A 17774-nucleotide genomic window follows, 5' to 3' on the forward strand; every position below is an offset into this window, starting at 1 on the left:
TGAAAAGTTGCAGGGAGATCCCATAGTGATAGCTGTCTCATTGTTAGTAGCAATAAATCAGAACCCAGTCTGTAGTCATGTCTGGCAGAGCTGATGCCTCCAAGCACTACGCAGATCTGGGTTCAGACAGGATAATGTCCAGGAGGATGAGTTTATTAGGAATTTTTTTAAAAAGGAGGGGAATACACCAATCTGATAGACAGACATATAATTCTGCCATTCTTTATGATCATTTAGAGTGTTTTCTTGACTTGTTCTGTTTGACTTACCCTGTGGCTTTGAGTAAGTCCCTTATCTTTTCTCTGCTTAAGTTTTGCCAATATGTAAAATGAGGATAATACTTATCTACCTCACAAAAGTAAGGTAAGGATTCATTATGCAGAAGCAGTAGTTACAGTTGCCAACTGGAGTTCCATTATAAGGCTGATTGTGATTCTCACTCCCAACCTCTCTTGTATGCTTTCAGATTTTTTAGGGTTAAGTCTCATTGGCAACTAGTAACTGATTAAAAAATCTTGACAAACTTTACGTTTCTTGATGTTAATAGCCTTTAAAATAATTCCTTACAATTTTTTACAAATTGCACTATTAGAGGGAGATATAGAAATGTTACACACCTAAACATACACAATTACAATCACAAGTAGATTTTTTTAGATTGGCTTTTGTAAGAGACAACTAGTACAATTTTAAAAGAAATTAATACTATTATAAAAAAAACTTTGCTTCTTGTTTAATGAAGCCAATGGGTAAATACTGAAAATGACCCACATATTCCTGTTATTCCTTCTACTCTCCTAGTAACCTTAGCTGCTAAATTCTAATCTGAAACTTCAGGATGTTCTGGCCCAGAGGCTACCAGCTGAGTCATAGGGACACTAAAAAGAATGAGGAGTACTTCTGGCACCTTAGAGATTAACAAATTTTATTTGGGCATAAACTTTTGTGGGCTAAAACCCACTTCATCAGATGCATGCAGTGGAAAATACAGACTAACACACCTACCACTCTGAAATAGGGACACTAATAATCTGTGATTCAGCAGGATGTTGGAATGTAGATAATGAGAGTATTTTAAAGGGAAGCTACAGAGAACTTAAAGTAAACAGTCACTTTGGCTAAATTTTACAGTTAGTTTTATGTACCCAAGGGAAAAATGTATTCCATTCCCAGCATCTTCACTTCCTCCCTTATTTCCTTTCCCCCCAATGCTCCCCCTCCCCCTAAAAAAAGATTAAAGTGCAAAGAATCTTAATGACAGGAAATACCTCAAATGCATTTTAAAGCAGCTAAAGCCTTCTAGCTTCTGGGGGCCTGAACTCACCCTGACTTATATGACTTATTAAAGTTGTATTAAATTCCCTCCTTACATGTTGCTTGAAACTCCACTTGCACCTCAGTCAGTGAGAGGATTTCTCCCTGCAGGAGTGGCTGTATTTTACTGACTGGTATCAGGGTATTGGACAATCAAAATTTTATTTTTGAGGAGAGCAGAGGTTAGAAGGGGGAGCCAGGCTAAGAAATAGTGCTCTAATCTTGTCCAACAAATACTACTCAGAGCCAAATTCAGACCTAATGTAAGCAGGTGCAACTGCCCCAAAGTCAATGGAGTTGCACTAATTTCCATGAGGTTTGATTTTGACCCTATATTCCCACAAAGTTCTTGAGGCTGCAGAATGAGGCAAGGGAAATACTATAATATATTTAACAAATTATAGTGCAAACCATAGAAAAATATATAGAAAAAAATGTATTTCTTGGGGCTCGAAAATTGTTGAATATTTAGAACCAAGGAAGAGACTGTCTGGAGGTGGTATGTTGTGCAGCTTTGGTCATCTGAGCTTTTCCTATGTGACTCCATTATGTGTCTTCCTGACTGCCCTTTTACATGTGACTTTAGCATTTGAGACCCTCCTTTGGGGAGACCAGCTTCTTTGATATTTTATTTAGGTACTGATACCTACTTGCAACTTGTACGCAGTGTCTGATTTACTTATTGACTTCCTTTTTAGTAACTTGCAACCTCCTCTAGATAGCTAGGTGGCTTGGTAGAATTCTCATTTTTGATTCATCTTAATGATTGTATAACTTAAAACAAATTTTTGTCAGAGAGAGACAAGGGGGGTGAAGTAATGACTTTTACTGACCAACTTCTGTGGGTGAGAGAGACAACCTTTTCAGCCTACACGGAGGTCTTCTGCAGGTCTAGGAAACTTAGTTTCAAAGCTAAATACACTCCATCCTGTATTTAGCTGTGAGTACGTTTCCCAGACATGAGGAAGACATATGTGTGGCTCAAAAGCAATCCACCTTCCCTTCTGCTTCCCCCCTATCTACAAGGTGCTTCCCCTCTTGTAGCTGGGGGAAGAGGTAGATGTAGTATATCTTGACTTTAGTACAGGTTTTGATACTGTCTCACGTGACCATGTCATAACCAATCTAGGGAAAAACAACCTAGATGGAGCTACTATAAGGTGGGTGCACAAGTGGTTGGAAAGTAATTCCCAGAGAGTAATTATCAGTGGTTCAGTCATGCTGGAAGGACATAATGAATGAGGTCCCGCAGGGATCAGTTCTGGGTCCAGTTCTCTTCAATATCTTCATCAATGATTTAGATATGGCATAGAGAGTACACTTATAAAGTTTGCGAATGATACCAAGCTGGGAGGGGTTGCAAGTGCTTTGGAGGATAGGATTAAAATTCTAAATGATCTGAAGTAAATAGGATGAAACTTAATAAGGACAAATGCAAAGTGCTCCACTTAGGAAGGAACAATCAGTTGCACACATACAAAATGGGAAATGACTGCCTAGGAAGGAGCACTGCGGAAAGGGATCTGGGGGTCATAGTGGATCACAACCTAAATATGAGTCAACAGTGTAATGCTGCTGCAAAAAAGCACATCCCAGAATGATGTTTATTAGTAGGAATATTGTAAGCAAGACACAAAAAGTAATTCTTCCACTCTACTCTACGCAGATTAGGCCTCAACTGGAGTATTGTCTAGTTCTGGGCACCACATTTCAGGAAAGATGTGGACAAACTGGAGAAAGTCCAGAGAAGAGCAAAAAAAAAAAAAAAAAAAAAAATTAAAAGGGCTAGAAAACAAGACCTATGAGGGAAGATTGAAAAAAATTGGATTGTTTAGTCTGGAGAAGAGAAGACTGAGAGGGGACGTAACAGTTTTCAAGTACATAAAAGGTTGTTACATGGAGGTGGGAGAAAAAATGTTCTTCTTAACCTTTGAGGATAGGACAAGAAGCAACAGTCTTAAATTCCAGCAAGGGCAGTTTAGGTTGGACATTAGGAAAAACTTCCTGTCAGGGTGGTAAGCACTGGAATAAATTGTCTAGGAAGGTTATGGAATCTCCATCATTGGAGATTTTTAAGAGCAGTTTGGACAAACACCTGTCAGAGATGATCTGGATAATACTTAGTCCTACCATGAGTGCAGGAGACTGGACTAGATGACCTCTTGAGGTCCCTTCCAGTTCTGTGATTCTGTGTCTTTTTCACCAACAGAAGTTGGTCTGACAAAAGACTTAACCTCACTCCCCCCGCCCCCATCCTGCTGGGATAGACACAGCTACAACAACATGGCATAGAATTTTTGTCCCAGTTATTCTAATTATGATCCTTAATTTCTAGTATTGTCTTGAATTGTGTGTGATCTGCCAGCCTGTTCCAGTGCCCGAGGGAGCGGTGAGGAGTCTGAGAGCAGAGGGCGGACTGTTAGTTGCAGAGCCCTGCACTGGAGGCTCTTCAGCAGCATAGAGCCCCCCATGGAGCTGCAGCTAGCACTGGGGAGGGGGGGTGCGCAGAGTGCGACCCCCCCCAGCTCAGACTCCGGGTTTGATACAGCGAGAGAAATTCTCACCCAGCTGGACAGTTTGTATGTCACTTGATTTCCGTGGGCGGCACGCTACGGGCTACAGGCGGCACCTGCAGCCGGGTCCCGAGTGGGGAGTGCAGCCCCCGCCCCGCGAAGCCCTGTCACGAGGGGATCCATAGGCTGCAGCTCCCTGTCCCCCTAGAAACGCAGCCCTGGGGGTGCACCGCTCCCCAGCACGGCTCCTTTAAGTCCCCATGCGCTCGTCCCCCCTCCAAAGCATTCGGGGAGCGGGCGGGGGGGTCACCACGGAAACAGCCGAGCACTCCGGAGACCACGGCCCCCTTGCCCCGGCCGGGAAGGGGGAGGGATGTGTCTCCCAGCGTGCACCGCGCGCGCAGCCCCCACCCCCTTGTGGCGCCTGCTCCTCCTCCGGCCGGGCCCGCTTCCCCTCTGCCTGCTCAGTCGCAGAGCAGCGGGAGCCGCCCGAGTGTTCGCTGCTCCCAGGCTGCCTCTCCGCACGCAGCCAGCGCGCGCCTCCCAGCTCAACCGCCGCCGCGTCTCGCGCCCCCGTCCGCTCACGGCGGGAGCCGCTTGGGTGGCGGCTGCTGCTCCGTCTCGCGGCGCGCGCGGGCGTCGCTGGTGCCGGCCGAGGATGCGTCGCCGGGCGCTGCCTTTGCTGTTGCTGCTGGAGCTGGCCGGGCGCTGCGTCGCCGCCATGGACGAATGCGCGGACGAGGCGAGCGGGCGGCCGCAGCGCTGCATGCCCGAGTTCGTGAACGCCGCCTTCAACGTGACCGTGGTGGCCACCAACACGTGCGGCTCGCCGGCCGAGGAGTACTGCGTGCAGACCGGCGTGACCGGGGTCACCAAGTCCTGCCACCTGTGCGACGCCGCCCGGCCCCACCTGCAGCACGGCGCTGCCTTCCTCACCGACTACAACCAGGCGGACACCACTTGGTGGCAGAGCCAGACCATGCTGGCCGGGGTGCAGTACCCCAGCGCCATCAACCTCACCCTGCACCTGGGTAAGTCAGCGGGACTCTTTGCTCCGCCTGTCCCCGCCCTAGGCCATTCCCCCTCCCGCAGAGGCGCGGAAGGGCTGTCCTGGAGGGACTGGTACCCGCCCCCCCTTCTCCCACTCAGGAACAGTGGGGACACGTGCATGCCTGCCCCCTCCACACACTTAACTTCTCTGCATTGCATTGCGGTGCCCCGGTCCTACAGGAGCACGGTCCCGCGTACCTCCCTGCCATCTGCACCACTAGGGGCACGGCAACATGTATGCATTTCCAAACCCGGGTGGGGAAAAACCAGCTTTGCATGTAAGGCTTCCCGCAACAGCAAACTGAAGAGCGAAGATGGGGTTCGGATGAGAAGTGTGAGTGCTTGGAATTCAAGGATGAAAAGAGCAGGGCTAATTTCAGACCAAGCTTGTTAATTCTTTAATAGTTTGTGTGGCTTCTAAAACTTCAGTGACCCGCACTGTAAAAACATAAAAGAATCGTAACTTTTATACGTATGCCCTCCCCAATCATTCCCTTCTGTCTGCATTGTATCGGGGTCCCTGTGCCGGATGATCTCTACCTCTCCCTTTGCAACCTGCACTAGCAAAGAGCCATCTGTATGCGCTGCTGGTTTTGTCATCTCATGCACAACCGTCCTGTACCTAGTTCTTAAATCAACGGAGAAACCTTATTTTCCTTTCTTGTTCCTGCATCGCCAGAGAATTCACTATTCCTGCTCTCTTTCCACTAGTAGAGTTTCTCCTGCATACATGGCCCATCTCTACACTTAATTCCTAAAATAAGAAATCTAGTTCTTTCCTTCTGGCTGCCTGTCCTAAACACCGTCCCCTCCCTGCTTCCTGTACTAGAGTTGCATGATTTCTCCTTTTCCCAAACAAGCAAATGTATATATTCTACTTCCTTGTCTCTTCACAACCATCCATTTTAAACTAATAGACCTGCTGCAGCCTGTCAGAAACTTTGTCCCACTCCCATGCTCCTCATCTTTTCCTTTTTGCCTTCTAATAATGACCCTATCTGAATTTTCCTTGAGATAATGTAATGAGGGCCAGTTGCCCCTTAACTTTTGTGTTGAAACTTGGAGATCTCCATGGCAACTTATGCCCATTCCCATCCACTGAACAGATTAGTCATAGTAAAGAAAGAAAAAAATGTAAACCTGATGAAAACTGCACAATACACTTCTTTTGGGAAGAGGGGGAGGAAGGAGGAGAGGGATGGAACGGACCATGCATAATGTTGCAGTGTGTATGCCTGGCACTTTAAAGACTTTTCTATCACAGAGTTAACTTGTTGCTTTGTGGTATTCAAATTTAATTAAAGGCCACAAAGCTTAATCCTATTATACAGAAAACAAAGGTACATGTGTCTGCCCCAGCTGGTAATAAATTACTGAAAGTGACTTCTGCTATATACATGCAGGCTATCCTCCTTGGATTCTCCCTTTCTTTGATTTGTGTGTTTGAATGGGGTCATCTTTGCAAAGGTTTTGATTCAGTACTAGAAATACTTTTCACACTTCTGGGTTGCATTTTTTTAACATGTAATTATATTTATGAAGTTTGGCAATGTATATATTCAAAATTAAAAGGTATATAAACAAATCATAAATGAAAACTGTAGGGAAGTGCTTAAAGATCAACAAAGTTAAAGGCTTGCTGTGTAGATTCAGATCTCATTGTGCTTGAAACAAACACTTAAACAGGATTTTGCAATAAATCTCAGCTCCTGCTATCTGCAGAGCAATAACTGTCTCGTTCTTAATGCACAAAGCAGGATAAGCTTGTAGACATCAGAGTTGGAATTCAGAAAGGGAAAGGTTGACAAGAAAAACAAAGGAAATGGAATAAATACTTCCTGCAGTAAATGTGTTAGATTTTTCTCTGCTCATATGCTCACTGTTCTGTTACTCTAAAGTGGATGAGTTGCTGCTCAGGGTTCGGGGTTAAATTAAACAATTCCACTTTTTGGTCATGTTGAACAAACTTCTATACGGGAACAGTGCTATCTGTTACTCTGGGAGATCTAGCACCATAAAATTAAAAAAACTACTCTTTGTCATGTGAAAAAGTAACAATGTGTAGTAAAGCTCATTTTAAAAGAATGAGATTCACTAACATGAGGTTACTTGTGTTTCAGTGGTGGCTGAAGTAAATGTGATCTGAAAAGCTCTTTGGTGGCTAAAGTACTATATAACACCAAGTGTACTGAGGATGATATATAAATATTTTACTGAGGCAATGTTTCTTGTCAATTAAAAGGGGAGATTGGAAACTTAAGTCTAAGTGTTCAGCAACAGGATATCATAGTCACTTGAGTATTCTCAAAAAAATTAGCTTTGGAATAAAACTTCTTAAGCTTGGTTTCAACTTAGAAGCAAACTTTTGATCCTGTTGAAATTTCACCAAAATAGCTTAAACAGTTGAATCAATCTCAGTGTGGAGGCAAGGGAAGTGTGTTTTTTGTTTTTGTTTAAGTATTAAATGGTTTAGAGGTCTGCACTGGCAGAGTTACAGCGCCAGGAGTTAAAGTGCTGCTCAGAGAGAGTGTGAACACACAACAGTGGTTTCCCTTGAATGGTCAGCTGCCTGTGCAAAAGTGTGTGCACATTTTTGCGGTATTTGGAGTGGTGTGCTCCGGGCAGCTCTCTCACAGAGCACCTCTTTCTCTTCTGCAGCTAAGTGTTGTGGGAAGGCAGAGGGGGTTGCGGGGCATCCTGGGTCCTGTTCCAGTGCCTTGTGATGCACAGCTTCGCATCCCAGCAATCCCTGTGCTTTTGTCTGCATTTGACGTTGTCTTTCAGTGATTTGAGTACTGCGCACCCTGCTTCTTTGGACTGCAGGAATGCATCCCAAACTGTTAACCAGTATGCTGCTTGCTCTGACCAACACCTCACAAGTGGCAGTGGAGTTATTCCTTAAACTACAAAGGCAAAAGGAGTGTGGCATTGATCTCGCCACGTGTACTAGCTATGACATGAGCTTGCTTGTGGCATAGTGGAATGCTGCTTTTTGTGCTCAGGGGACAAGCACTGAATGGTGGGATCACATTGTGATGCATGTCTGGAATGATGAGCAGTGGCTGCAGGACTTTCAGATGAGGAAAGCCACATTCATGGGACTGTGTGATGAGCTCGCCTGAGCCCTGCATCACAAGGACACAAGAATCAGAGCTGCCCTGCCGTTGGAGAACACGTGGCGATTGCACTATGGAAGCTCCAGACTGCTACCGATTGGTCGCTAACCAGTTCGGAGTGGGAAAGTCAACCATTGGACTCATGTTGACGGAAGCGTGCAGGGCAATTAATTGCATCCTGCTCCAAAAGACTCTGACTCTGGGCAACATGCGTGACATTGTGGATGACTTTGAACAAATGGGCTTCCCTAACTGTGGAGGGGCGATAGATGGCATGCATATTCTAATTCTGGCACCAGACCACCTAGCCACTGAGTACATTAATTGAAAGGGATATTTCTCAATGGTTCTCCAGGCGCTTGTGGATCACTGTGGGCGTTTCACAGACATAAACGCAGGCTGGTCCAGAAAGATGCATGATGCACACATCTTTCAGAACACTGGCCTGTTCAGGAAGCTGCAAGCAGGGACTTTCTTCCTGGACCAGAAGATCACCATTGGGGAAGTCGAAATGCCTGTTGTGATCCTGGGAGACCCCACCTACCCCTTAAAGCTGTGGCTTATGAAGCCATACATGGGGCAACTTGACAGCAGCAAGGAGTGGTTCAACAAAAGGCTGAGCAAGTACAGAATGACTGAGGGCTTGTCTACATCACAAAGTTGCAGCGCTGGTGAGGGGGTTACAGCGCTGCAACTTAGGAGGTGTACACATCTGCAGGGCATCACCAGCGCTGCAACTCCCTGTTTGCAGCGCTGGCCGTACTCCCGTTTTGTCTCGGGTGTAGAGGATCCAGCGCTGGTGATCCAGCGCTGGTAATCAAGTGTAGACACTTACCAGCGCTTTTCTTGACCTCCGTGGAATAAGCAGGTATCCCAGCATACCTGAGGAAGCCTCTCTGGTAATCAAGCAGGTCTCCTTCCCCGGTTTGCTCTCGCGTTCCCCGAACCCCCATGCAAGCAGGTCTCCTTCCCTGCGGTTTGCTCTCGCGTTCCCCGAACCCCCGAGCAAGCAGGTCTCCTTCCCTGCGGTTTGCAGGGGGGTTCGGGGAACGCGAGAGCAAACCGCGGGGAAGCTGGTCTCCTTCCCCGGTTTGCTCTCGCGTTCCCCGAACCCCCCTTGAAGCCGCCCAACAGCGCTGCAGTGTGGCCACATCTAACACCACTTGCAGCGCTGGTTGCTGTAAGTGTGGCCACTCTGCAGCGCTGGCCCTATACAGCTGTACTAATACAGCTGTAACAACCAGCGCTGCAAAATTGTAGATGTAGACATACCCTGAGTGTGCTTTTGGCCATTTAGATGCTCAGCACCTGGAGGCTGAGTTTGAACAGCCAGAGACCAGAGCTATTAGAGGGGCACAGCGCGGGGCCATAAGGGTCAGAGTTGCCTTGAAGCAGCAATTTGAAGCTGAAAGCCACTAATATTTGTTGCTATGCTCAGAAGTGCAGTTCTTGTAATGCTAGGAGGTGATTGGTGCAGACGATGCAATATGAGGGTTTAACATAATTGTATGTTGCTTTGCTGGGCTTGTTTTGCTTTAAATAGAATAAAGATTGCTTTCAAACCAACATCATTATTTTATTAAAAAACAACCACCGGAGGGGAGAGTCAAACAAAAAAACTCATCCGCAGTGAGGGGTATAGGGGAAGGGGAGGTCCCAGGAGGTGGGGTCCTGGGATGACAAAAAAATTTGTGTATGTCCAGGGATCATATCCAGTCTTCTCCTTTGAAGTACTATGCAGCAGGTACTGTACTTCAGCAGGGCCAAACTGCAGAGGGATAGGTATTGAGTGCAGTGGGTAATGGGAGTCCACAGTCCAGCACTGTGAGGGGGAAGGAGTGGAATGTCGCAGGTATGGACTGGAGACAAGAGGTTGATAAGAGTATGTTGTTGGTGTCTGGGGGGAGCATGAGGAAGAGTTTTGTGACAGCAGCTGCATAGGAGGGCGGGTGCAGAGCTGCTTGGTTTGCAGAGCTAGTATTGCCTAGAAGAGCATGTCTGCTTGGCACTCCATAACATTTAGGAGCCACTCTGGGGTTTTATTCTGGTGTGCCGTGTTCTCCTTTCGGTCCCTCTTTTTTTGCTGTCCCCAACACTCTTTCAATTCCTGTTTCTCAGTGGCGGAGTGCATCATAACATCGCGCAGAAAGTCCTCAGTTCTTCTTGGCCACTTTCTAATTCTGCACAGCTGTTCAGCCGCCGATAACAAAGAGGGAGGCTGGGCTCCCAAGGTCATCTCTGTGACGTTTAAATGCAACATTTTACAGAAGCAGTATGGTTTGCAATGCAGATGACATTGATTCAGTGATTTAAAACACAGCCAGTACTCGCACACCTGTCACTAACTGGCTGACCCCTGGCAAGCACCCATGAGCCACAAGACCCCCTAAATGGTGAGTAGCCGCAGGGGCAGGGTAAATCAGTCTTCCTGGACTCTGCTTTACACTGGGCACGTGGCTCTTGGGTAGAGCCAGCACTGTAGGGGGGGGCCTAATAATCATTCCTATCCCCATGCTTTCCACAGGATGTGATCATTATGGAAGATATCTTGCTGCTGAGGGTGAGCAGGGAATCAAGGGAGGGTCTTCTCCAAGACTGCGGCTTCCGCCCTGGCCCCTATGCAGCTCGCCTGTGTGCAACAACGGTTCTCCCCCGCCTGTGATGGCACAATGATGCGGGAAAGTTACTGTTAATGAGGCAAGAAATAAAGCAGCTCTGCCGAAGAACCTGTGGCAGCGGATCGCCCACTATCTCCTCAAGAGTTTCCTGGAGATCTCTGAGGGAGATTCCCATAAACTGAGGGAGTTAATCAACAGTCTGTTCTGCTGCTCAGACGAGGCATGTGATGGGAGACAAGCCTGGTTTCTGCAACCTTCCTGCCCCCCACAATTCATTTCAGCGATTCCCAAAATCAAATCCACTTACCAGGGACCTCCTCTCCTGTTTGCACTTTGCCAACATGCAACAGCTGTGACTAGCTAGCCTCTGGGGTAGAAAAAAGCTCCTGGCTGCATGCAACTCTGACCTCCGAGCCATCTGCTGCCTCTGGGTCCCCCTCCACATTCTCGACCAAGATTTCTTCCTCCTGGCTTGGTCCACTCTCGACTGACACGTGAGCTGCCGAAGTATCCACAGTGGTCTTCACAGTGGCAGCGGGGTCGCCACCAAGTATTGCATCCAGCTCTTCATAATACCGGCAGCTCATGGGCACAGCACTGGAGTGGCGGTTTGCTTCCTGTGTTTCGTGGTAGGTGTTCTGCAGCTCCTTCATTTTGACTCTGCACCGCAATGTGTCCTGGTCATGGCCCCTTTCTGTCCTGCATCGTGAAATCTGTCCATAGGTATCATAATTCCTACGTCTGGAGAGCAGCTGGGAAAGGAGAGCCTCTTCTCCCCAAATGCTGATGAAGTCCAGCAACTCAGCATTGCTCCAAGCAGGGGATCGCCTGATGCATGGAGCATTCATGGCCACCTAAAGATGCACTGAGACCACTGCACGCATCACTGAGGAAACAGGAAGGGGACTTCAAAAATTCCAAAGGAATTTGTGAGGGGGGATGATGGTTGGTTGCCTGAGGGCAGACCAGTAGAGTTAAAACTGATGACCAGCATAGTAAGAAAAGGCATGGTGGGACACCTCCCAGAGGCCTATCACAGCACTGTAATTGACCATGGTGTCTACACTGGCGCCGCAGCGCTGTAACCCTAGCACAGAAAGCTGTACACCTCTCGTCGGGGTGGGTGTTTTTTTAAAGCGCTACAACTGCGCAGTTTCGCACTAAGTGTCTTGGTAGTGTGTACATCTTGGGAGTTACAGCACAGAAAGCTGCTTTACTGTGCAGAAACTTGCCAGTGTAGACAAGGCCTTAGTTAAAAATCTTCTGATTTAACATATAGGACTAAATAAGGGTAAATGTCTAGGTTGAACTAGGAACTTCTCTCAGATAAGTTAGTCATTTTATGCTTTAGCATTCTTTGTGTGATTTCAAAACAGAAGGACCAAGATACCTTTTTAAAAAATTCTCATGTCCCCAAATTAATAAATACTTTGTTTTAAAGATCATACATTCAAGGACATGCAGATTATAGTTCACTATAGTGTGTCCTGTACTAATGGTCCCCTGTGAACAGCATTGACCTGTTGCAGTGGCCATTAAAATGTCAGTATCTTCAAGTGTTCCTTCATATGAATTGCACTTTTGTGCAGGCACCTACTACAAAGGCCAGAAAAAGCAATCTCATAGTATTGCGATTAGTAATGGATTTTATTGTACAGGATGACTCAATTCAAGTACAGTTAATAAAGAGAAGGAAGATCTTGAAGTTATTAAGATTTCATGTAGTCATTTTTATCTTTATTTTTATACATTTGTTTAGAGTTTTTATTCAGGACATTTGTTATAGGAAGAAAAAAGTCCTCTTCCTGCAACAATAACTTTGTTTTCTCAACTTTTCTGTTTTGGACAAATGTATTATTAATGAGCCCCATATAAAGTCAGGATTGGATTTCATAGGCATTTCATGCTACTCTTTACCATTATCATGTGAATAGCTACATACATAAGCTGGTTGCAGTGTTTTTGTAACTGTGTTGGAGACAAGATGGGTGAGGTGTTATCTTTTATTTGAACAACCTCTCTTTGTGAGAGAGACAAGATATTTAGATTACACGGAGCTCTTCTTCATTCAGATCGTATAAATCTTTCAGGTCTAGGAAACATACTTAGAATGTCCCCCTAAATACAAGGTGGAACAGATTGTTTAGCACAAGTAGTTAACACACATTTCAAGGGACCATTCAATACAGATGCTTTAATACAAAATATTACATATGACCACATGTACATTTCAAAAGGAATTATTTTGGGGAAGTTGTATGGCCAGTGTTACACAGGAGCTCAGGCTCTGATCACAATGGTCTGTTCTGGCCTTGGAACCTATGAATCTGCAGTACATCCAAGACTTTTTTTAAGTGCATTTTCTCTATAAAAAGTTAGAGGAGTAGTATTAGTATTGCAGCATAGTTATTGATGAGATGGAACATTAATTTCAAGTTTCTGTTTGCAGGTTCTTGTGCGTTTTTTTTTTTTTTAGTACTCTTGCTTGTTTTTAGGTTAGAATTGAACTTAAATAATGTGGCTGAGTTTGAGCTATTTGGAATGTGCTTTTTTTTTTTGCTTTGCTAGTTTTTTTTTTTTTTCCAGGCAGTTTCTTTGTACTGTGAAATTTTGAAGAGTAGTAACCTTGCTGTAGACGGAATCTTCCATGTGTACTGACATAGTGGTAGAAATTTTGTTTAGAAATAGCACAATTGTAAGTGTCAAACTATGTGTGATGCTATGCTGTTTTGTAGTGACTTTCTGTAAGAAGTGCAGTTCACTGGCTTGTACTAAAAGTGTAAACTGGGTAAGATGGTTTTTAGCCTTGAATGCTCTGGACTCATCTCTGCACCATCACCAGTCATCCTTGCATGAATTCCACACACTGTCTTTGCATGAATGAGTGACTGCATGTTCCGTTCAGATTTCATATGCTCTGAGGCTGTTCTCCCCCCCCCCCCCCCGCCAAATGCATTGCAGCCTATTGAGCATTTAATAATGAAACAGTAGGGGAGAGAGGGCAACAGGTATGATAGCCATTTGTACATTTGAACATAGTGGACTTTGGGATGCAAACCTCAGTATGAAGCATCTTTTTATTTTTCAGTGGCTAGTTTGTAAATTCAAAAAGTGTATATTTGATACTACAATCACAGTAATTAAATGCATTGGTAGTTGTTAGTGCCTATGTTAGTGCTGCAGCCCTAAGCAGTTTTTCCCTGGACTCCGTGTTCAGGAAACGAGCATGCACGTACTCTCAAGCGAGAAGCATTACCCGAAAGTTACCGTTGGGGCTAGGCAAATTTTGTGGTCAGCCATTTCCAGGAAACCCCCCCCCGAGGGTGGTAACGAGGCACCTGTAAATCTCCTAATTAGGAGAAACCTGGCCAAAAAACTGAACACGTCATTACGCTTATAAATTGCCCACCGTGCAAGGGTGGGCAGGGAGAAAGAAACGCAGAAGCCCGTACCCGTAACCGAGCCTGATCAACTCGAAGTCTCCCTCGGCTCCGTGTTCTCAGAAGCCTACCCGTCTGCCGGTGGTAATGAAATGTTTGTGGTTTGTGTGTGTAAGTATGCCTAGCTGCTAATCCTGCTAATTCTGCTAACTAACTGAGCCTGTAATCGTGTTGTAAGCCGGAGACGAAAGCCGATCCCAGCCGCCCCAAGGCTCCTACTAGGGGAAACCCGTTGACCAGGAAACCTTGAACGCAAGGGGGATTGACCAGAGTCTCACGGCAATCTTTAACTGTCTTACTGCATTTTTTTTACTTAGACGAGTAATTGCATTTATGCTTAATAATAGCACCTTTACTAACCCTTGGAAGGACCTGAATAACTACTGGGACTTAGAGCGGTACCAGGGTCAGCTTCTGTTTGTAATTGCAGTATTTTTATTATTTGTTCTAGTATTATATTGTAGGCCCAAGTTGTAACTAGTATTAAGTTGTTCCTCATCCTCACTTGTGACCCATTCAATAAACCCTCAATTTTAACCCCACGACTCATTGTTTGCTTTATCCCCATTGCTACCTTCAGGGCACTTGTCACCCCTCCTGAGGACATCCAGTGATCGAGCCTCCGCCCTATCCCAATGCTCATTACCCGGTAGATAACGGGCACCTTGTGACCATATCGGTGGAGCGTGGGGCGAGAGTAATCAGTGATCAACAATACCTAAACACACACACACTCACATTCACATTATACCTAATACCTGTGTGTACACACACTTGGGTTCGTAGCTTGTGGCTGCTAACTGGCCAGGAAAGCCGGGCACAAGGCCGAGCTGGATCTCTGTTGGGCAGGCACCGATGTTCTTCCATGTTGGCAGCAGAATGTTGCCTAGAGTCTCTCATCTCACCCTTCTTTTTTATAGGCTTTTAGTTTGGATTCAAAGTCTATAGGTCTTGCTGTGTCACACTGCCTCTGGGTTTAGACTGATCACCCATCAATTGCAGGCGTGACTTTCAGCCTTGAACCTGGCTTTGATCTTCCTTCTGTTGTTCTGTTGTCCTTTTCTTTTTAGGGTGGATGCTTCTTACTTTGTTTAGGGCTGTTGTCTAGGTCTTCAGCTGTTGGTATTTGAACTTTATCTCATCAGGACAGGCTGGGGCTGGAGGTTGATTCCGTCATTCATACATACCTCATTCACGCATCTAAACTAATAAGATTACAGCAGGGTTTGCAAAAATGAAGGTTGGAGGAAGCTTTTACAAAATGGAGTGAGTGTTTTAAAATGGGGTTTGAATTACAATATGGAACAGAAGTTACAGTGTAGGCAAGTGTAGCGAATGGTGAACAGAAGTTACATTAATAAAGTGAACAATTAAAAACAATTTCATTTATCAGTTCTACAATGACTTTGTTTTCTTCCAGGTCGTTGATAAAAATGTTAAATACCATAGGGCTAAGCACTGATCCCTGCAGGATCCCACTAGAAACACCAACACCAACTTGATGATGATTCCCCATTTATAATTACATTTTGAGACCTATCAATTAGCCAGTTTTTAATCCAGTTAAGGTGTGCCATGTTAATTTTATATTTTTCAAAATGTCATGTGGTACCAAGTCAAGCAGAAGTCTTAAGTCTGTTACGCCAACACTGTTATCTTTATCAACCAAACTTGTAATCGCATTAAAAAAGAAAAGGTATCAAGTTAGTTAGGATCTGTTTCCATAAATCCATGTTGATTTGCATTATTTATCTTGGTCTCCTTTTAATTCTTTATTAATCGAGTCTCATTGGTCACTCTCATTGTTATCTTGCCTGGGATAGAGGTCAGGCTGAGGCCATGTCTACATCTAAAATTTTGCAGCGCTGGTTGTTACAGCTGTATTAGTACAGCTGTATAGGGCCAGCGCTGCAGAGTGGCCACACTTACAGCAACCAGCGCTGCAAGTGGTGTTAGATGTGGCCACACTGCAGCGCTGTTGGGCGGCTTCAAGGGAGGTTCGGGGAACGCGAGAGCAAACCGCGGCGAAGCTGGTCTCCTTTCCCGGTTTGCTCTCTCGTTCCCCGAACCCCCGAACAAGCAGGTCTCCTTCCCTGCGGTTTGCTGGGTGGTTCGGGGAACGCGAGAGCAAACCCGGGAAAGGAGACCAGCTTCGCCGCGGTTTGCTCTCGCGTTCCCCGAACAAGCAGGTCTCCTTCCCTGCGGTTTGCAGGGTGGTTCCGGGAAACGCGAGAGCAAACCGCGGCGAAGCTGGTCTCCTTTCCCGGTTTGCTCTCGCGTTCCCGGAACCACCCAGCAAACCGCAGGGAAGGAGACCTGCTTGCTCGGGGTTCGGGGAACGCGAGAGCAAACCGCGGGGAAGCTGGTCTCCTTTCCCGGTTTGCTCTCGCGTTCCCGGAACCACCCAGCAAACCTCAGGGAAGGAGACCTGCTTGCTCGGGGTTCGGGGAACGCGAGAGCAAACCGGGGAAGGAGACCAGCTTGATTACCAGAGGCTTCCTCAGGTATGCTGGGATACCTGCTTATTCCACGGAGGTCAAGAAAAGCGCTGGTAAGTGTCTATATTTGATTACCAGCGCTGGATCACCAGCGCTGGATCCTCTACACCCGAGACAAAACGGGAGTACGGCCAGCGCTGCAAACAGGGAGTTGCAGCGCTGGTGGTGCCCTGCAGATGTGTACACCTCCTAAGTTGCAGCGCTGTAACTCCCTCACCAGCGCTGCAACTTTCTGATGTAGACAAGCCCTGAGGGGCATATAATTATTCAGGTCATCCAGTGTACCCTTTTTAAAAATTGGACCAACCATAGCTTCCATTTTTCTGGAATTTCCCCAGTGCTCCAGGACTCTTTGAAAATCGACATTAATGGTCCAGGAAGCTCCTCAGCCATCTGTTTTAAAACTCTTGGATGCAAGTTCTCTGGGCCTGCTGTTAGACATTTTTAAAACGTTAGTAGTTTCTGTTTAACATCCTCTAGAATTACTAGTGGAAAGGAAGGAGTGTTATTGCCATATGGTGAGACTGTATCATCTATTTTTCCTCAAATACAGAACAGAAATATTTATTGAATGCTTCTGTCTGTACCACATTATTGTTGATGATTCTACTATTTCCATCTACTAATGAACCAATATCATTGTTAGGATTCTTTTTTATCCTAATATATTTTAAAAACTCCTCCGTATTGTCCTCAACTGTGCTGGCCATAGACTACTTGTGTCCTTCTGCATCCATTATTAATTTTCTACTATTTCTAACTTCTTATTTAAATTCATCCTCTTTCTTCCATTTGTTATGTATTATTTTTTTATATATTCCTTCACTTCCCTCCTAACTCAGGTCTTATTTTTTTAACCAGTGCAGCCTTCTTTCTCAATTGTAGGATTGACTTTTTGGGCATCTAGTAAGCCAAGATGTTCTTAAATGATTCCCAATTATCATTCACGTTTTTCTTTCTAAATTCTTTCTCCTAGCCGATCTGGCTCATAATTGTTTTTAGTTCTGTGAAATTGGCCCTGTTAAAACACCTCGTATATAGATTACTCATCTGGACTTTATTTCTGCTCGCACATTATAAGGGATCATGACTTGATCACGTTTATACCTCAACTACCATTAATTTTCAATTTAAAGAGGGGGTGGGGATTAGAAAGTGATGGTATGTGACTGCTCTTTCCTTTTTTTTTTAAGTGGTAGCAATGAAAATTTGGGTATAATGTACC

At 45.5% G+C, this 17774-nt stretch overlaps 1 protein-coding gene across 1 annotated transcript in view; it reads left to right on the forward strand.

Moving 5' to 3' along the window:
• Nucleotides 1–4469: 4469 nt before the first annotated feature.
• LAMC1 (laminin subunit gamma 1) overlaps nucleotides 4470–17774 on the forward strand; it is a 146394-nt gene continuing 133089 nt past the window's right edge. Inside the window, exon 1 of the mRNA XM_050963690.1 lies at nucleotides 4470–4858. Coding sequence (XP_050819647.1) covers nucleotides 4486–4858 — 373 coding nt within the window. The 5' untranslated portion in view covers nucleotides 4470–4485. The remainder of the gene's footprint in view (nucleotides 4859–17774) is intronic.

The sequence above is a fragment of the Gopherus flavomarginatus genome, chromosome 7 (assembly GCF_025201925.1).
Source record: "Gopherus flavomarginatus isolate rGopFla2 chromosome 7, rGopFla2.mat.asm, whole genome shotgun sequence".
Taxonomy (NCBI): Eukaryota; Metazoa; Chordata; order Testudines; family Testudinidae; genus Gopherus; species Gopherus flavomarginatus.